Below are 20,568 nucleotides of genomic sequence, written 5' to 3' on the forward strand. Positions count from 1 at the left end.
AGAAGCACCTAGCGTAACACTTTAAAAAATTTCATCGAAGTACATTAAAATGTAACAATCCTTTTAAAACTAGTTCGTTTCTTCTGTAAATTTTCCTAAGTATTTTTATTCGCACTTAAGCGTTCCGGGACTCGTTGATTCGGAAGGTCCGAGTCCGGTTTTGTGTTTGGTTCCGACGAGAGAGATATGGAGAGAGAGGGGAGTGGTTCATTGCTCCTGAGAGAGGGAGAGATCGGAGAGAGATAGAGGATATTGGTTAATTGCCAGGAGAAAGAGAGAGAGTGTTTGTTAATTGCCAAGGAAACGTCAGTGTTTTGGTAAAACCAGGCCTGGGTTCTTATCAAAAGACTGGGAAGTTGGCTTTTCTCCAGTGCTTTAATATTGTTTTATAGCCATGGAAGAGGAGGAGGAGGAAGGAAGGCAAGTGTGGAGCTGGGGTGCTGGTACAGAGGGTCAGCTGGCCACTGGAAACCTCCAGGATGAACTCTTCCCTTCAAACGTTTCTCACTATTTTTCTCTCCCAATCTCTCACATAGCCTGTGGTGGCGCCCATGCCATAGCCCTTACAAGTAACTATCTCTCATCTCCTTCAACCCACCATTTTCTCTGCTTTCTCTCTCTCTCTTGCCCTCTCTATCTCATAATACCACTCTTATGGAAAAGGGAAGTCCATTTTGGTCCCGTTCTTCTTGATCAACTTAATAATGGAGGCAGCCCTAGCAAAATCCTATTACTCTGTGCTACTTTCCTGTAATATGGTTTCGTATTTGCTGAAGTACATGTATGTAATTGTGAGAACATAATTTTTTTTTTTTTCTGAATGTTAACTGTGAGAAGATACTTTTTTGCTATTATAGCATCATGAACAAATTAGTTGACGTTGTTCTGGTATCGCACAACCAAGAAGAGTGAAGCCTGGTTGGCAAGAATGACCTTCTGGAAAAATGCTTGTACGGTGTTTACATAAAATTACCTTAGCTGTGGTATGGAATATGGATGTTAATTACCGTAGTTGTAGTATGGAATATGGATGTTCTAGTTTAAATAATTTCCTAGTGTTTTCGTGTTATATTGAGATTCCCCATATTAACCCAACATACTGATGCCCATATTATGTACCCACTTTGATGCTAAGTTCTCCATTGAATCATCCTCATGGTAGGGTTTTCCCAACTATTTGGGTCTGGCTATTATGAATCTTGGTCTGCCTAGTCTTCTTTTCTGCTATCAAATCTTCAGTGAGGCTAAAGTCACCATATTTTTTCTTAGTACTTCTAGCAATATCCTTTTGGGCCTCCCCTTGCCCATTTTGAGTCTTATCCAACTCGCACCTCTTGCTGTATTGTCTGTGTTACACAAGGCCAGCCCACTTAAGTCTACTTTCTCTCATCTTATCACCTATTGGATTGACACTTAAGTTCTCTTGAATGTATAAGTTCTCCATTGAATATATAAGTAAAATCTAAAATTGATTATCTACCAGTCTCAAATGATTTGTAGAAGATACAATCTTTTCTTTTTCTTCTTCTTTTTTTTTTTTAAAATGATACATTGTATAGTTTTGCTGGGATTCTGTTTTGATTATACACATGCTTAATCATCTTCTGTTATGTATGTGGTTCCATATTAGAATGTCAAAAATGCATCTTACACATATTTGATTTTATTCACTTCTGTATCATTTTATATTAGTAGTTTTTTTTTTTTTTGGGATGAATTGGTTAGTTATGTCTTTTCATGCTCTGTTATTTTAGGAGATGGCAAGGTAATGACATGGGGTCGAGGAAAATCTGGTCAGCTTGGTCATGGGAACTGGGAGAATAGTGCACACCCGAAGCATGTAAAATTTTTAGAAAATTTTGTTATATGTAATGCTGCTGCTGGTTGGAATCACTCTGGATTTGTTTCAGGTATTTCCTGTCCGCTTTATGTTCTTTGTTTTTCTTTTGGGTGTTCAACGAACCTTTTAAGCCCAATGTACTGTTTAAACTTCAGTTCCTTTCTTTTAATTTTTGTTACATAACATTGCTGACCTCTCTTGGTGATTTCTTGTATTTTGTATATGTGTTCATGACCAACATCTTTCTGAATACTACAAATCAATAAAGAAAAAGAGCCATCTCTCAGGGTCCTTCTTGTCACTTTATCTGTATTGGCTGCTATACTTAAGCTTATTATCTCTTCACATTCTGGTTCCATATGGTAGCTTTGTCATATTCTGTGTTCTGTGTTACCACAGCCATATCTTGATAGAAAATTATCATCTACGGTCATCTAATGAATCTCTTCGGTTTATATACAAGTGACTTGGGGCCAAACAATGCAAATATCAAATAATTAGAGGAATAGAACATCATGATTGTCGCTATGTTTTCAGTGTGCAAATGATTAGATAGCATATTTAAAACATAATTGCAGACAAGACTACCACTGCATCTAATTATTATTGATTAAAAATTCTGACACACTAGTCTCTAGTTTGCTATCAACTTATTAGTCCAAGTTTTAACTCAGGGAAATTTTGTAATTAGATGTAATATTGACCGTACAAAATATGCGAAATAGTTACTTGCATTAAATTCAAGAATATGTTACCAGGAAAAAGCAAAGTTCGTAAAATTTTTGTAATATGTCTTATCAGTCTAAAATCATCATCGGCAGGCAAGAATAAGGGGTCATGACATGAAATAATTTTTTTGAAAAGAATGAAGATCCAAAAATGTTGTGATAAATTGTACAATCTAGAGTAAAATTTCAGTTTTCCTGTAATGAGATTACCATCCCCTTTTTCCCTTCTTTCTGGGATTCCCCAATTATTACATTTCCATAGCATTTGACTCTAGGTTCCACACTGTTGGGGGCTTTCGTGAGGTATTCCAAAGTCAAAACACCAAAAGATAGGGAATCATTATAGATTACTTAAGCCTGGATATTTAGAATTTATGGATCAATATCTTAGATGTTGTAAGAGCATGGAGTTAATATGTTCATTAGAAGAAATGGGAGTAATAGCCATCTTTATGTGTTCTGTTCTTACAGATACTGGATTGCTCTTCACATGTGGAGATGGATCATTTGGCCAGCTTGGGCATGGTGATTATAACTCGCAGTGCTTCCCCGTTGAGGTTAAGTTTTTTGGCTCCAGGCATGTTCTGAAAATCTCATGTGGGATGCGCCATTCACTGGTTCTATTGAAAGGTATGATTTGACTAAAGATATTAAGATATCCTTTTTGTTGATAATTTACAAGGCAAACGGAAAATTGAAAAGGCTTTATGAATTCATGATGCTTCAAGTTTGGTTAAAGGGTCGTATTTTATGGTTCTCATTTTAATTGGCACTTTGGGTGTGGCCCTTAATAGAGCAGAATGGGGGACACCAATTAGTTGGTCAAAAGCTTTGAAGATGATGATGATGATTTTAATTGGCACTTTGTAAATTCTCTAGCTTTTAAGTCATCACAGGAATGAGTGTTAGCATCCAACATGGATGTCAAAATTTCCAACCGTAAAACTTGGCCTTTTAGGCACAACACATTACAACATTGAGAAAGGAAGGAGGAGGAGGAGGAGGAGGAGGAGGAGGAGGAGGGGGGGGGGGGGATTTGAGCCACTTTAAGTACTTTATTAGTGATGCAACTAAAAATATTGTATTGATATTCCAAGTAAGAAAAGGTAAATAATAATAATAATAATAAAACTTTCTATAAGTATCGGACAAGCATTTCATGTCCTTGAGTGTCAATACTCAATACATGCCAATATCCATGGGCACACATGTCCAAGTTAGATAGTCTTTGACCTATCCAATCCTGATAACTAAAGGAATCCATCCAATTTTGAGACAGCTTGAGGAATCATGGCATTAACCATCAAATTTACATGGATAATGCTGATATATTAGTTACTTCGTGTTTTTTTAAAATATATTTACCAAATTGTATCGGACTGCGACATTTAGCAGTGGTGGTGGCATGTTTGGACTTTAGCTCATTTGAGTAGTGTTCGAACCCCTCTTAATGGAGTTGGAGTCAGTTCAGAAATTTGGTTCTGAAATTGTACAATGATAGAGTTTAATATTTTTCTTTTTTTATCCCTTTGAAATTTAAAAGACAGGCCAGGCAATGGACCCATTATATGGATTTGGATCAGTAAAACACGCCCAGTTAGGAAATGTGGTTGGAAGGAGCACAAAATCCTTCAGTCTTCCACAACTAATTCATGGATTTGAAGATTTGAATATTTCAACTATGACTGCAAATGGTGATCAAAGTGCCGCACTATCCGGTAATTTTTTCTTGTATGTTGCACTCTATAAGATGGCAAAATTTTACCAGATTATGCCAGGGCTCCTGCAACTAATTCCTATAGTGCAGTTGATGGGCATTTATACACTTGGGGAAGAGGGTTCAATAGAGCTAAACATAATCAAGTCCCTCAGCTTTTATCCACATCTTTGAAATTTTCTCAGGTTTCTCTAGGCTGGAACCATGCTTTGTTACTAACAGGTGGGCACAACCTATTCATGGTCATTTTATACAATAATGTTGTTTACTAGTTTGTAAAATTTTATGAATTTGTGTGCTAAATTGTTAGATCTTGGCGAAGTGTTTATGCTTGGTGGGAACCACCATGGGAAGCTTTCTGGCTCTGAATCTGCGCCAATGGAACAGGGGAGGCCTCTGAACTGTGCTACATGTGATAAGACGCATGGTGAGCCTTATTAACTTTCGTTCATGGCCCAAACCTTACATAGTGTTGGATATTATGTGTAGAGAATTTATCATCTGTTGCATATATAATCATTATTTGTGATGTTCCATTAATGTTACACATGTGGCCTGAGGATTATGGTTGTGAGGTATCACATGCACTTTATGAACAAGAAAGACAGTCTGCCGTACATTCTTATTTTATGTAATCATGATGTATGACGCTTTTCTTTCTTGGTCATTAGGATGTCGGCATTACTATTTTTCTCTCTTGGTAGGTCTATGACATACTATTGTATTAAAGGGAAAAAGCTTATATAGAGTCGAGTCTCTAAACAATCAAATTAGAGCCCACTTCAATTTCACTAGAAGAGGTTGTTTCGATGCCCAAAATTTCTCAAATTGATCATCTCGACATGAAGTTGCATGGACATGAGAAAGAAATAGATTTCAAGTTATGGAAATACTGCATCTTGTAACGCATTTTTTGACTGTCAAATTTCAAGATTTTCAAGTGTTCATTGTTCTGCTTGATCGATATTATTTTTGAAGCTTTAAATGTTATAATTAAAGATGAAAATATATTTTAAGGCTATCACAAAGATTTCCAGTATTGAAACCACATTTCTTGACACAATTTGAAGGTGAGCTTTACTTTGATTAGAGCCTCGGCTCTATACAAACGGCACCCATATTAAAGATCTAATATTGGATATAATCTTCATGCCTAGTATATGACATATAACTGTGATATTTGTTTCACCCGAAGAAAATGCCAACTTTGGATATTAAGTTGAGAGCAACCTGTGGAAATCAAACACTAGACCTTCGACATTGTATTGAAAATGGTAGTTTAATAATTGTCACATTATGTGTATTTACATTTAGTGGCACGGGTCAACACTTTATTCTTGATCCATTTCATTGTGTGTGTATGTGTGCTAGTGTGTTTCTTTCCGAAACTGATTGATAGAATGTATTGATATACTCTGCAGAAGCCAACACTGTACCTTCTATGCAGAGAGTAGCTGCCCTTGAAGGGATAAACGTGGTTCAAGTGGCCACTGGGTCTGAGCACTCAGCCATAGTGTCAGGCAAGTAAAAGCACCACAAATCTCTGATTTTACTTTTGGATCCAAAGTATCACAATGGTTTTTACTTTTATCCATCCATTGTTTGCATTTGCAGAGAGTGGGGTGGTCATGACTTGGGGTTGGGGAGAACATGGGCAGCTTGGCCTTGGAAATACTTGTGATCAGACAATTCCGCAAGTGGTACACCTAGACAGAGGACAACTTAGGTGCAGAAAGGTTGAAGTGTATTGTGGGAGTGGGTTTACATTTGTGTCAAATACAGCACTAAATGCAAATACATCGGATTTGTCATTACCTAGCTAATTTAGTGTTCCTTTAATTATGAAAGGAGTGATGATATTCTCTGGGGTATGCTGTGTATGTGATCATACTCAGTACGCACTCAGGACGTTGGAACTTAGAAGAGCATGGATTGTATCATTCATACTCATCAAGAAAAGAGAATTTGTATGATTTGCAATGTTATCAATATTGTACTGTGCAAATTCGAGGCTGCTGAATCCTGATAATAAATTTGACTCATTGACTACTTTATCTGAATCATAAAATTTTTAATAGATCAAGTGATCCTCCCCAACGATCTGAATTTTTATTTTCTGTTTCTTCAAATTCTTTAAAATATTGTGTTTTTCCTTTCAGATGCACTTTTTTCTCGTAGCTTCTCAAGAAACAAAGACCAATGAAAACCGAGGACCAGCAACATTCCTGGTTTTGAGTTTCAAACATTTGTTGCTTTTCTTGCAGTCACTACCATCTTTAGTGGCATAAGAGTGAAAAGAGAATCAGTGATCTTTTGGCCACCCAAATATGATGGTTCTTCTCATTTATGCTGGTAAATTTTTTCCTTATATTTTTCAAGATGGCTTTCCCAAATCATTTTTCTTGTTCTTTGAGTGGGCAACCTCGAAGTCTAATCAAAACCTTAGGGCTGAAGTTGTTACACATTAGCCACATAAAATGATTAGTGCGGTTCCTTTACCTTTGGAAAAAGTAATTCAGCATCATTCTAAAAATGAAAACAGTGAATAAAAACTCTTTTTGAGAATGGAAAACTCACCACATTCCATTCAAATGGTTGAGTGGGCGAGTTTTATAAATGAAAAGCACATCTCCATTTTTAGTTATTTACTTTAAAGGGAAAGCTTTTTATGTTTCCCCCTATAACATAAAAGTTCTATCCTCCTTTTACCATCCAGCCGTCCATTTTTTATCAAGAGAGCCACTCACCGTTTGATCTTAAATCCGACGTCTCAAAGTATTTTAGTTTTAGTTTTTTAATACAATTTTTTCTGAAAATGAAATTTGGTACGTGCCATCTTCTCACTGGGGCACACCTATAAAAAATATTAACAATAATTTTTCGATAAAAATTAATGACCAAAATACCCCTTGAAACTTTCAATGGTATTTTGGTTATTTTATTTTTTTGAAAATATTTTTTTTATATTTTTCGTTAGTACGAGTTTAATAAAGGAGTGGCTGTCCAAACTTTGGTGTCAAAATAGTTTATAGAAAAAAAAAATAGAAATAAAAGTGTAAAGATGTGATATTATGATTGGAGCAATCTTAACCCTCCATTAAAAAATGGACAGTTAAAAAATAAGCAGTTGGATAAAGGGGAGGACAGAAGAACAGTTGGATAAAAGGGAGGAGAGAAGAACATACAAAGCTTTCCCTACTCTAAAATGTGAGCAGTATCTTTTAATTGGCAAGGACTTTTGCACGACTTAGTGAGAACCTGGCTCTGGAATAGTTTGCGGTTTTCTAGTATCTTCCCACAAAAATTTGAAGAACTCATTTGAGTGGTTATCTGTTTATTTTGGCGAGGTGCCTCAGTTATGGCAGGGATTGAGTTTTTCAAAATATTCACACAAGAAATTGAACTCGTTTGAGCGGTTATCTGTTTAATTGGTGAGATGCCTCAGTAGCCACAATTAATGACAAATTTATCTGGAATTTTAAATATTTTTCAAATTAGTGAAATGAGAAATTTTTTATAACCCGCTTAAATTTATGAGGTATAATGGCATTTTACCTTCCTTTTTAATTCATTCTTTTCCATTTCATTTAGTTGAGTTGCATTTATTTCTCAGTAAACAATGTTCAAATACTTTTTAAACAAAATAACCATGTTCAAATACGATGCGCCTGCTTGGTTTCTTTATGGGTATAAGTTCAGATTACATTTTGGTAACCATGCTTAGACATGTAACTTTATAATTAAAACTGGGACTATGTGGAGGGCAAGTGGTTTAAAACTCCCCCACTCTACGAGCCATGAAATAATTCCACGATTCAGCTTAGCTCCCATCAAAATTTCTTATTCATCTCAAAATACAATATCAGATACTGTTCCTGTGACAAAAGCGTTGATGTATGTATACATGATATATTTCTATGAGCTACAAATGCTTCCCATCTCAACGGTCATCATCATCACAGATTTAGGATTCATAAAAAATTTCGGTAAAATTTATTCAGGATTCATAAAAAATTTTGGTAAAATTTTACATTGTCTGTCTACCTAATACAATCCACCTCTTCTACCCAGGCTTGGGATGAGTTAAGGGAGAGTTTGAGGTCCTCACCTTTCTTGAGAGACCTTTCCCATCTCAAAGTTCTGAACCAGAAAAGCCAAAAGAAATGCAGAGAGAGAGAGAGAGAGAAGAATAAAGGCACTGCAGTAGTGGAAATCCTCTTCTTTGATCAAATGAAAAATAAAAATACATGAATTGGGGTTATTAGTGGGGCGAATGAATCAACAAATGATGAGCAGATTGTTTTCAACACTGTTATTGTAAACAATTGGACGTTGTGGATCGACTCTCCAAACACCATCCACCACAAACTTAATCTGTACAGCACAAAACAACTCAATAAAAAACAGTAAACAAAAATAAAAGAACACTCAAGCTAGTCAATGTATTGATAACTGCCATAAATTAAATGAGTAAAAATGATAAATCACCTCATATCGACCAGGATATAGTTTCAAATTCAAAGTGAACACACCTGCACTTGACCTTTCCATCCTTCTCTGCAAATAAGTTATTATGACATTACTGAACCAATTGCACATAAAGGGAGGGATAAGTCACGGTTATGATTAACATAATGTACATAAGAATCAACAGAACGTTCATACTTCTTTTTGTAATATGTTTACTCAACGGATGTTATTATCCATAAAAAGCATCAAGTTACTCTTTAGGAAAGTCTACCTTCACAATTAATCAGAATACAGTGACTAGCACTTACAACTATTAATATACTTATCTTGATATTAATATTTCTTCCCACTGACAACCTACAAAAAATATGTTGCTCAATTTGATTTCTAACATGATATCATCTTCATGCAGTAGTATCATCTTCCAGACCATAAAGCGCACTAAAATAAAATAAAGAAGAAGGGATAGACAAGCAGAACTTAGAAATTATAAACTGTAGAGGCACCAATTTTGTCATAAGAAACTGTACAGTCACAACTGAAGTGGTTGTCTGTATACCTAACCATAATGAGAAAAAAAAATCACTTTTCTAACCATACAAAATACCTTCTTGCAAGCACCTAACAACAATGCAGGGGTGTGTAATGAAAGATAATGGTAAAGAACTCAAAAATTCAAATGGCGAAAAAGATTATTGGACCATTCCTCAAAAACAGAAAAAGATTATTGGACTTCTTTTTCATTGATAGACCCTAGGAAAACAACCTGACTCGTCCAGCCATCAAATGATCCGGCCAGCAGAACTTCAGAGCCTGGATTAGGCCAGACAATGCAAGCATCATGTAGAAGCCTCAACACCTTTTGAACCTCTTCAATCCTTCTCTGTTTCTTTTCAATTAACTTCTGAGCTTCCCTAAGGGTCGTACGTAGAAAAGTTAGTAGAGGTACTCAATCAAACCATTCATATGTCCAAGAAAAACAAGTGTCACTTCAGGAAGAGAAGATGCATACACAATTTCAAGTGCCATTTTTCCTTCTAGTACTGTTAACTTGGCATGAGTTGAACGTAACTTGGATCGGGTATTCATAATTTCATTCTCCTGAAACTCCCAAGCATCAGAGAGCTTATGTAGTTCGTCGAGGGAGCCTCCTGGACTCTGATTCAAACAATTTTCATCATTATAAGATGCCTAGAACTTTACCTAAGAACAAGATTCAGCAGAACATATCAAGGTAACTCAGTTTCCTATATCATGACTGATAAAATATTAAATATGTACATACTTCAGTGCACTTTTATGACTGGTGTTTGAATACCTGGTGAGTTGACTAGGACTTGTCCAAGCCAACTTGCCCCTGAATCCTCACGAGTCCCTGGCAATATCTCAAGACTTGCCTCACTCCGACAAGGCCTTTGAATGTCTCTTTCAATAGGTTTGGCGGAGAGTAACTCAGGCTCAGGACCCAAGCAAGTCCCAACCTAAGTCTGTTTTAAAACATTGTTTATACTTTATAGCATACTTGCCAAAACAACATTAACAATAGTAGTTGCATTACCAGTGAGCCTATGGGATAGCTTCTTTATTTTGGTAAATTTGTAAGCCTTCAAACTAACATGAACTAATTTATAGCACCACCTTTATAGAGAACTTGTGATAATATGCCAGCTCGTACCATCACATGCAACAAAGACATTATTAAACTAAATCATTTCAGAGACTGAAATATAACTAAATGACAGAAACTAGACATCTGCAAAACTGTAGATGTTTGCCCATGGAAATATCACGATCTTGTCACAGGATGCACAAGTACAGGGCCAACTACAAGGAGGTAGAGAAGGTAATATGAATACACTTTATCTTTTCTGAGAAGATCAAGTAAAACTGACATGACTTCTAATGTATCAAAGCATATCAATTCTGATGGATATGAGAATATATGAATAGGAATCTTGCCTCTTGCATCTTGGAATTTTTCTTCTTTTTTTTTTTTTCGAGAGAAAAATTCACTATAATTGCATTAGATAATAGTAGAAACTACAAAAGGGGTGACCAAAATGGTCACGCAATACAAGCCCAAAAGGGTCCAAAAAGACAAAACCTGCTGCAAGAATGGGAATAGAAAGCAGAATGGGAATAGAAGGCATCACAACAGTGCAGAGGCCCGTTGGGGGGGGAAGGGGGGGGAGGGGGGGGTATTAAGAATGGAAATAGAAGGCATCACAACAGCGTGGAGGCCGGGGGGTAGGCCCCTTCTTTTGCCAATCTATCAGCATCAGAATTTGCTTCTCTAAAGGAATGGCACGAAAAGATCCTCTTGCATCTTGAAAATTGAGGGTAAAGTAGACAATAGAAAAGTTAAGAGTATATTGGGTTGTAGTACTTTTACTAACAGCTGTTTTTTTTTTTTTTTTTTTGAGAATTTTATTAACAGCTGTTGCTTAGCTACAACGTGTTTTAGATAAAAATTCTATATTCAGTTAATGATTGGATTGGTTTCTAGGTGATTTTTGGTTTTTCCAACATATGGGGGCTTGGTTGGGAGTCTTTACATGAATCTAAATTGAGATTTAGTGTTAATATAATATATGATGGCTGAGAATATAGTAATGGGTTTTATACTTTAATCATGAATGAAACCCCTTGGGCTGCTTCTACCTTGTTTTCGTCTTCTATCTCGTACCTAATTTCATGAAGTTCCATAAAAACCACAACTTTCAATTTGGTATCGTTGAAGAGTACCTACTGGGAATGGATCCCAAAAGTCTTTTTTTTTTAATCTGTTAACTTTGTATTAAGTAGAAGAGCAGTACAATATATGAATGGATCCCAAAAGTATTAAATTTGAGAAGATAAAATACCTGATTTATAAATGAAAGAGAAAAAACAAGGACATACAACACATAAGAGGCCAGTAACAAAAATCCCTCCCAATCTCTTCCGCATTGAGAACTCCCCACTTAGCCAACAGGGGACATTTTAGGGAACCATCATTATTTCCAGGCCCAGACTATTTGCAGTCAAAATCCATACAACAAGAGCATACCCCCACGGATTACCCTTAGCAGTTCCATGAAAGTGAAATAGCATGCTACAATGATGTTTTGCTCCTCTACCCCAAAAGCTCTCATTTTAGGTCTTTGATGCGACAATATCCCCAATCCTCAGGGCTCACTTTCCAAGCCACCAAACTCAAATTGGAACATAAAAGGCAAAAACTTCACCAAATGGAAGAGAACAGTTTCTCTTCCAAAAACAACTCACTTCCTAAGAATCGAGTTGTCCAATCTATTTTCATGAAAGAGAATAAAAAAGAAGGTAAGTTGCATTTGGCCCAAAAAGAATTAAATAAAGATATGGTTTCATAGATAATAGATCAATAAGTTCAATAGGACAATATCGAATAATGAATGAGTTGATCTGATGAAATGGTGACAAAATCAAAGGATTAGAAGCACGTACCTTTCTTGAATCAACAGTATTGGTTTGTGATCTGAGTGAGTTGAGCATAGAATTAAGCTCTGACTCTAAGCTCTGTATGCGGGACCGTATTCTCTTTTGGTAACTATCTTGATCATCAATGGTCGATCCTTTGACAATTCCATTAAAACCATTTATTTTCTCCCCAATGTGACTCATCCCATCATTTTGGCCCTCATTGCTCTCCTTCCTTGCACTCATACTGATTTGATCATCTGTAAATTACACTAATTGTGATAAAGAGATTACTGCTAAGCCACACCTCCAAAACTAAGTTTTCTTTTTTATCTTTTTCCTCTGAGAACTTCTAAAAACTAAGTTATCCAGTATATAAAAACTACCTTCTGAGAAGTTCTCTATGATCCATGGTGTTTGCACGGTACATGTTGTAGCAGTAATGGTATTAGGACCAGAGTGAGCCTCAAGGGGTGAATACAAGACCTCGGAATCGGCAAACATGTCTTCTTTTAGGTTCAGTGATCTGAACCCATTGATTTTTTTGGGGCCAGCAACTTCCTTTTTACAAGTAACGAAATTATATATTCAGTTTCAAAAAGTGCATTCAATGTAGATATTCCCATTCAAGCAATGAGGAATGAAAAAGATAAAAACTAGTTTAGTGGGGACGAGATTTTCTAAACTAGCGTGTTTATTCTTATGGGTAACACAATTTCATTCACTGTGACTGAAATGCGTATCCAGCCGTTTTTTTTCTCTCCTTTTGACGTGTATATATCCAGTAATTTGCAATATGATAGCCACAATTTATTCACGGGAACATCTAATAAGAATTAAGAAACTGCATACTCCTCTTAATAGCAAGATTTCAGGAATCTAAATAGTGCACAAAGTTACATCTACTGAATGCAAAACTGAATTCAAATTATACAAGATTATGGAACCGTGGTGCAAGGCCACCGAAATTAAAAAGCGAGAAAAAAAAAAGAATCCAAATCTGAGCTGTACTGAGCAAATCTTCACCAGAAAAATTTGAAAACCAATTATTTTGTGAAAATCTACTTGCCTAACAAAAAGAAAACTAAACAACACTGACTAAAATGCCAAGAATTAACACAACAGAAGTTCATAACTACCAAGCAAATCCATGATAGTAAAGAGGATTTCCAAGAATAAAAATAGAAACATAGAACAAATGAGAATGATAATAGTACAGTACCATGGATTTACCACCAAAAAGCTCAGTTAATCTTCCCCAAGAATTGTCATCCTTACTTTCCCTCCTCTTCTCTCTTGAGTCTTCCCTGTATGAAAAACTCCTTTCTCTCTCCAGCCGGCTCAAAATCCCTTCAACCCCAGAATCACTAGACTCCATCTCTCTGCAAAAAAGAACAAGAAACAAACCATCCAATTTCAAATTCACCATAAAACAGTAGAACAAGAAGATCCCTAAGTACCATATTTCTCTCGCATGGCTTTATATAGAAACACACACTCTCTCTCAGACCCTTTAAAATAGCGAATTGGGCCTTACATGGACCGTCCAGAAGAGGAAGGAACACTAACATTTGAACCATATCCTTCTTCAAATTCTTCATTTATATCCCGAAACCCTAGTTCATCGTCACCACCAGTAATCAAATCACCGCTATCCCCTTCATTCTCTTCTTCTTTTTCTTCTCTGACTTCCTCTTCTTCTTCCAAATTCCAACCAGACGCGAGCCAACCACCACAAGAAACAATCCTGTCCACCAAATCCATGCGGCCTGCTTCAATTAACTCTTCTTTCGTCGGAAAAAGGTTGGGTTTCTTCGAATTCTCCATAAAATAAAAAATTTCTCTCTCTAAATCCATATCATAATCTGAAACCCAACACCTCAATCGAAATCTTGAGCCCTTGAGAGAAGAAAACAGTCTCTGTTCTTTCATGGCGAGAAGCTTGAACTTCGGAGTTTGGGTTTTAGGATTCAAACAGAGAGAGGGGTTCTCAAAGGAGAGGTTGAGCATAGAGGAGGAGTAGAGGGAGCGGCACCAAGCCATGGCCGAGAGGTTATGGGGGGAAAGAATAACGATTATGCTGCATGTTCTCTGTCTGGTTAAAGGGTTGCAGAAGAGAGAGAGAGAGAGAGAGAGAGAGAGAGAGAGGAATTTTGTACAAAGGTAAAAGGCAGAGACAAAATGGAGGGAAGCAAAGAACAACTTGTGATGCACGACGAGAATGCAGAGGAAATGCCTCGCCTCCCTTCCAACACAAAACCTCTCTCTCTCTCTCTCTCTCTCTCTCTAGTTTTAAACAACTCTCTCTCTCTCTCTCTCTCTCTAGTTTTAAACAACTCTCTCTCTCTCTAGTCTCTACGCCATTGATTTCAATTCTCTCCAACCCTGAAACACCTGGGAAACCTTGCCGGAAATGCGCATCCAATCATTTGTAGAATACCTATGAAGTCCTCCATGAAATGTAACGGTAAAGTATACATGTGTAGTAACCAACATCACATCTTGATTCTTTCAGCAATTAACCAAAAAAAGAAAATAAAATGAAATTGGAGGGTCCGAAATAAAGGTAAGTTAATCAACATCACATCTTGATTTTTTCATATTCGGGATCTCCGTGTTAGATAATACATGTCCTTAAAATTAAATGTTAAAATCTATTTAACAAATAGATTTATTAAGAGACTCATATTTCTACATGTGCAAGCTTGGCATCATAGAAAGCGGGTCTTAAATATTTTTATAGGAAACTAGTCGCATTTTACCAGTGGTTAAGAAGCAATCATTGCGCCGTTTAAGTGATATTACATTTTATGTGGATGATGTCATCCTCCAACATAATTAATAATGTTTTTTTTTATATCAATAATTTTTATTTTATCCTTATTAATTACTTAAAATACCCCTAACCCAAAAAGTTATGATACAAGTGTCCAAAAATGTTGAATACCCTTTTTTTTTTTTTAAAAAAAAAAAAACAAACTCATTGTAAGAGTACCCCTAACATAACAATTTTCTTTTTAAATAACGAAAAGTAGAAATGATGTTTGCGTAAATTTTTCATAAACTATTTACCATTGAGAAAAAAAGCAAAATTCTAGGGGATTAGATTTCGTATGCTCAAGCTCATATGTCATATAAATTTGTTTGAGACTCGTAAAAGAGATTTCTGTGATTTTTTTGATGTTAAAAAGATTTTTGTAATTTATCGATAAATAAAAATAGTGGGTAAAATACGTAAAAAAGGCACATTAAGTACTGGGCATGTCTAGGAAAATTCCAGATTCATAAGTTTTTGAAAATTCTATATTCCAAGGTCAATCATGAATTGAATAGCTAGGACAAGTTTCCCATGAAATGGCATTGAATGAAATGACCTAGAGAAACTCCCAATCCTAATGACAATAACGCCAAACAACTTAAGCTATCAATAATATTTATATGAATTAATAATTCTCTCTTTATCAGTGTTTGGATGGAATCCTTCTATGTCCAAATATGTACTTTCTTGCTTTCACACTTTTGTGGACGTGGCCATGCTCTCTACATTTTCTAGTTGACCACGTGTCTTCAAGATGGCCCTCAATTAGAGACCTCATACTATAGATTGCACTATTTAGAAATAGAGGGTGAAATGGAGAAAAATAATGTATTACTCAAACTTTCTCAAATGAGGAAAAAGTTTATATAGAGCCGAGGCTCTAAACAATTACCTCAAAAATTTCACTAGAAGCGGTTGTTTTGATGCCAAAATATCATCAAATTAATCATTTTGACATCAAGATGCATGGACACAAGAAAAAATATGGATTTCAAGTTTCATAAATAGTGTATTTTATGAAGTATTTTTGGACCATCGATTTTCAAGATTTTTATAGATTTATCGATCTCCACTATTTTTTGAAGCTTTAAACTTTATAAATAAAGATAAAAATATATTTTAAAGCTATCACAAATATTTTCAGTATTGAAACCACATTTCTCGATACTATTTGAAGGCAGGCTCTAATTTGATTGTTTAGAGCCTAGGCTCTATACAAACGGCACCCCTCAAATAAAGGATCACTCTCTTAAGAAGGATTTTTGTGCCTAAATGATAAGAATCATTGTGCATTTAAGTTTTATCATGCAAAATTATCTTCAAGATACATGAAGGCAGGCGATTTTGAAAAACTATATTGTCGATACAAATACACAAGTAATACAAAATCTAAAGTACCAAATGTATTTCTTTTAAAGAGAGAAAGTTCCACAAAATACTTAAAAAAAGTAATAAAACTTTATTCTCAAACCGAAAGAAACAAGTTCCTATTTATAGAGTGAGAAAATACCTTTGTGACTGATCAAGTGCACATTAGGTAAAGAGCTGTGTCCCTTGATATCTTAACTATTAGAATCATCATCTCCATTGCAGCCTATCTAAACCTAGAACTCCATCAAATAGATGTCTAGACCGCTTCTTATAAATGATGACTGGGAGGAGGAGATATACATAAGACATTCCGAGGGGTTTGAAATTAAGGCTAAAGAGAACTTATTTTATAGATTTTATAAATTCTTTTATAGCCTAAAGCAAATATCTAAAATGTGGTTCTTTAAATTCTATGAAACCTTGACAAAGCATGGCTTAAATCTAATCAAGAAAACCTTTGCATATATGTCAATGTGAGTGGGAGTGACTTAGTGAACACTCTATATGGATGACATTCTAATTATTAGTAATTCTCAAAGACTGGTGATGGAGATCAAAACAATATTATCAGAATTTTGGCATGAAAAACTAGGGAGAAACTTCTTTGGCATTGGGTATCAAGATTATAAGGGATAGGTCTGCTCGAACCATACAAATTTCTAAAGCTACTTATTGCAAGACGGTGATAGATAGATTCGGGATGAGTGAGTGTAAACCTCTATGCACACCCATTGAAAAGAGATGTAAGTTTTTAACTGTCCCCTAAAAATGAAGAAAGGAAATAGAAAGGATACCCTTTAGGGGCGCAGTTGGTTCCTTGATGTGTCTGACCTAGCCTTTCCCTAAAGCTTAATAGGAAGATCTTAAAGTGACCTAGGATTGGAACATCCGAAGGCCATTTAGAGGATAATGAGATACCTTAAGGGCACCATTGCCTACGCTCTCACTCATGGGGATGTTTATGAATTCTCCCTTGGGTTACGTAGATTTTGATTTCCAAGGAGACCCAAATGAGTTTAATCGACCTCGGGCTATTTGTTCATATATAGTGGGGGCGCCATTACTAAGAAGTAAAAATAGTCATCCTATCCACCATAGAGGCTAAATATGTAGCTTGTTGTTTGGCAGAGACAATGCGGATAAAAAGTTCTTGAATTTGTTGAATTATGGGCCTTTAAGATGTGATAACGTGAGAATCATGTATAATAATCAAGCAGCTATTAGTGTGGCTAAAGAACCTATATTTCACCATAAGTCGAGGCATATTAGAGCGGATTACTAGCATATAACGTAAGATATAGAGGATGGAGATATCGAAGTGGCTTATATCCCCAACTTTGGATGTGAGCATGTGAAGTGCGACATCAAGCACCCTCGCACACGCGTGTGAATACGCTTCGAGTATCCCACATAGGTCTTCTCTCCCTTCAGTTCTTAAAATATCAGTGACAAGAATATCCCACATAAGTCTTTCCAAAACACTATGTTACAAAGGAGATAATATTTTGAAATAATACATAGTATTTTCCAAACAAAATACAGCACACTAGCTTGGTGAAAACCTTTTCTTCATTTTTGAAAATACAAGAAGGCCGCAATCTTCCTTGGTTGTTCATTGTGAAACTTTGGCTGTTCGTGCATGTCACAAAGCTCAAAAAATTTTCTTCTAAGCTTTGAACCTAATCAATAACACACCCTCAGCTACCAAATTCACATCGAATGACCAAACGAGAATGGGGCATCCTTGTACCAAAGGTAAATAATTTTATCACACTTTTTCACGACAAAGTAGCATTTCACATATCTAGAGAATCAAGATTGAATGGTTGGGAGTGAGTCAAAAACAATATCATACAAGTGAATAGCGGTTGTAGTTATCAAACTAACACTAATATGTGATATTGTTATCGATTCAATCAACTTTTCGATCTTGATCTTTTTAAGACTAGGAAACAACACGTATGAACCAAACCTAATTACTGGAAAAGGTAAAAGGAAATGCCTTGTCCATGAAATCACAAAAGAGTGGCCTAATCCTATCTCAAGAAGGGACTATCCAACAAACAACTAAGCCTGAAAAGGGCTTCATTGTTTGCGAGTGTGTTTAGACAAACATAGTAAAGCTAGCCCCGGAGAAATACGGTGGAAAGTTTGCGCACATTTGTTTCAAATTTCAATTTCCAAATAAGAAAACACAAGATTACAAATTAGATGAGAGAATGGCTCAAAACCACAAAATTGCGGATGCAATCAATCCAAAAATGGGAAAAGTGGTAGAAGTGGTTCACAAGTAGTTCAGGGTTTCCAATATATATTAGGGCATGTTGAAAAAAAAAAATTTTATGAACATTTTTTTATATGAAAGAAGTCCTCCATGTAATTAGATATGCAATTTTTCACATTAATTGATCCATTTATATGGTAAACTTTTCTGCCATGGACTAATTGGTGTGAAAAATTTTTTTATAACTAATCAAATGGGGAGTTCAAAAATAACTTGACAAATTTTTTCATGAAAACCAACCGTGGCCTTTGGGTTTGCAACTCCCCAAACTGCGCTTATTATCAAGAGAGGTCTTTTGGAACAAGCCCCAGTAAAAAAATAAAAATAAAAATAATAAAAAAAAAACTTTTAATCACTTCAAACTACAATGATCCAAATAATTTCCTATGTGTGCCTTTAGGATAAGACACTCATTTTAAGATACGGTAGGTAATAAATCAAGAACCACCTAAATTCCCCTCGCATGTTGAGAAATTCATCATGACCCTAAAACATACTAGTGTTTCAAAATCCAGATAGGCCGGATGTATCATTCATCCATAAATCCATATAAGACCGTTAGGTCGACACCATGTGTCAAATCTGGATCCGTTCGAAATGATGATGCAATAAAAATTAATAAATAAATAAGATAAAATAAAAAATAGAAAAACGGGTTTGTGGGGTAGATATTTAAGGTGACCTAAAAAAAGGTGCGGTTTGTATAGATCTGAGGCTTTAAACAATCAAAGTAGAACACACCTTCAAATAATGTTGAAAAATCTGGTTTCAATATTAGAAATGTTTGTGATAGCCTTAAAATATATATTCATCTCTAATTATAAAATTTAAAACCTTCAAAATAATGTAGATCAAGCAGATCTATGAAAACTTAAAAATCTTGCAACTTGACGATCCAAAAATACATTAATAAATGCACTATTTTAAAAACTTGAAATCTATTTTTTTTTCTCATATTCATGCATCTTGATGTCAAGATGATCGATTTAAACATCAAAACAACCTCTTCTAGTTAAATTTTTGAAGTGACCTCTAATTGATTGTTTATAGCCTCAGCTCTATATAAACTTTTTCCAATAAAAAGAAGATCAAGCTTAGATTCCCATCTAGATCACTGGGCCCGAACAAATATCATTCCACAACCGGTTCAGTTCCAACAGATTTCAATATGAATCAAAGATCATGATCGGAACCGTCAGAGTTTAAAACACCGACATAAACTGAAATAGCACATTTTTGAGAAGCCACTTTCTTAGTTACAATTTCAAAGGTGTGGTTTATATAGGGCCAAGGCTCTAAACAATCAAAATAAAGAGCACCTTCAAATAGTGTCTAGAAATGTGGTTACAATACTAGAAATCTTTGTGACAGCTTTAAATATATTTTCATCTTTAATTATAAAATTTAAATCTTCAAAAAAAATATAGATCAAACATATCTATAAAAACTTGAAAATCAAACTTGAAAATCTTGAAATTTGACTATCCAAAAATGCTTTACAAGATGCACTATTCCAAAACTTGAAATTTATTTTTATTTTTTCTCTTATTCATGTATCTTGATGTCGAGATGATATTTGAGCATCTAAACAACCTCTTTTAGTGAAATTTTTGAGGTGGGCTCTAATTTGATTATTTAGAACCTTGGCTTTATATAAACTTTTTCCCAATTTAAATGAGCTCTCTCTCTATTCACCTCTCTCTCTCACACACCTCTCTACCTCGAACATATATATACACACACGCCTCTCTCTCTCTCTCATAGACGACCGGAATGAAATTCATAGGCTCATGTTTGAAATAGTTTTGAGTTTGCATTTCCATATTTCGAAAATATCTTCATTCGTGGTTAAAAAAAGTGATGAAACGTTGTTGGTAATGAGATTCAGCTAAAACACCATCA

General features: G+C 35.4%; 2 protein-coding genes across 15 annotated transcripts; one reads left to right on the forward strand and one right to left on the reverse strand.

Annotated features, from left to right (window-relative positions):
• Positions 1-6,334, forward strand: LOC18429433 (Regulator of chromosome condensation (RCC1) family protein). 4 transcript variants are annotated; one of them, XM_006838719.4, is made up of 8 exons: positions 7-569; positions 1,755-1,910; positions 3,040-3,198; positions 4,116-4,286; positions 4,376-4,507; positions 4,596-4,712; positions 5,707-5,805; positions 5,900-6,334. In XM_006838719.4, the coding sequence occupies exons 1-8, from the start codon at positions 395-397 to the stop codon at positions 6,106-6,108; spliced, it is 1,218 nt and encodes a 405-aa protein (XP_006838782.1). In that variant the 5' UTR covers positions 7-394; the 3' UTR covers positions 6,109-6,334. The 4 variants fall into 4 exon arrangements, 3 of the variants coding, with proteins under 3 accessions (XP_088717578.1, XP_006838782.1, XP_088717577.1); XR_016051774.1 differs by having other exon boundaries at positions 4,471-4,507; positions 5,707-6,334; XM_088861451.1 differs by lacking the exon at positions 4,116-4,286 and having other exon boundaries at positions 4,337-4,507; positions 5,707-6,334.
• Positions 6,335-8,489: 2,155 nt separating this feature from the next.
• On the reverse strand, positions 8,490-14,478 carry LOC18429434 (5'-AMP-activated protein kinase-like protein). Of its 11 annotated transcripts, none has more exons than XR_016051776.1 (8): positions 13,731-14,466; positions 13,416-13,575; positions 12,580-12,754; positions 12,221-12,453; positions 9,768-9,913; positions 9,522-9,659; positions 8,774-8,842; positions 8,490-8,659 (listed from the first exon to the last, which is right to left on the reverse strand). XR_016051776.1 is itself a non-coding variant. In XM_006838720.4 (8 exons), the coding sequence occupies exons 1-8, from the start codon at positions 14,234-14,236 to the stop codon at positions 8,564-8,566; spliced, it is 1,533 nt and encodes a 510-aa protein (XP_006838783.1). In that variant the 5' UTR covers positions 14,237-14,478; the 3' UTR covers positions 8,490-8,563. The 11 variants fall into 11 exon arrangements, 7 of the variants coding, with proteins under 7 accessions (XP_006838783.1, XP_020519940.1, XP_088717581.1 ...); XR_002280109.2 differs by having other exon boundaries at positions 8,774-8,867; positions 9,522-9,669; XR_016051778.1 differs by having other exon boundaries at positions 12,221-12,465.
• Between the last annotated feature and the right edge of the window lie 6,090 nt (positions 14,479-20,568).

Source organism: Amborella trichopoda, chromosome 3, assembly GCF_054954075.1.
Source record: "Amborella trichopoda isolate Santa Cruz 75 chromosome 3, AtrichopodaSantaCruz75HAP2 v2.0, whole genome shotgun sequence".
NCBI classification, from domain to species: Eukaryota; Viridiplantae; Streptophyta; class Magnoliopsida; order Amborellales; family Amborellaceae; genus Amborella; species Amborella trichopoda.

Excerpts from the sequence above, each read along its gene's own strand:
- LOC18429433 (XM_006838719.4), top strand. The coding sequence starts at position 395 with ATGGAAGAGGAGGAGGAGGAAGGAAGGCAAGTGTGGAGCTGGGGTGCT. Across the intron at positions 3,199-4,115 it reads TTCACTGGTTCTATTGAAAG|GCCAGGCAATGGACCCATTA; the intron begins GTATGATTTGAC and ends TTTAAAAGACAG. Across the intron at positions 4,713-5,706 it reads TACATGTGATAAGACGCATG|AAGCCAACACTGTACCTTCT; the intron begins GTGAGCCTTATT and ends TATACTCTGCAG.
- LOC18429434 (XM_006838720.4), bottom strand. The coding sequence starts at position 14,236 with ATGGCTTGGTGCCGCTCCCTCTACTCCTCCTCTATGCTCAACCTCTCC. Across the intron at positions 13,576-13,730 it reads TCCTCTTCTGGACGGTCCAT|AGAGATGGAGTCTAGTGATT; the intron begins GTAAGGCCCAAT and ends TCTTTTTTGCAG. Across the intron at positions 9,914-12,220 it reads ATACTGTTGATTCAAGAAAG|AGTCCAGGAGGCTCCCTCGA; the intron begins GTACGTGCTTCT and ends TGTTTGAATCAG.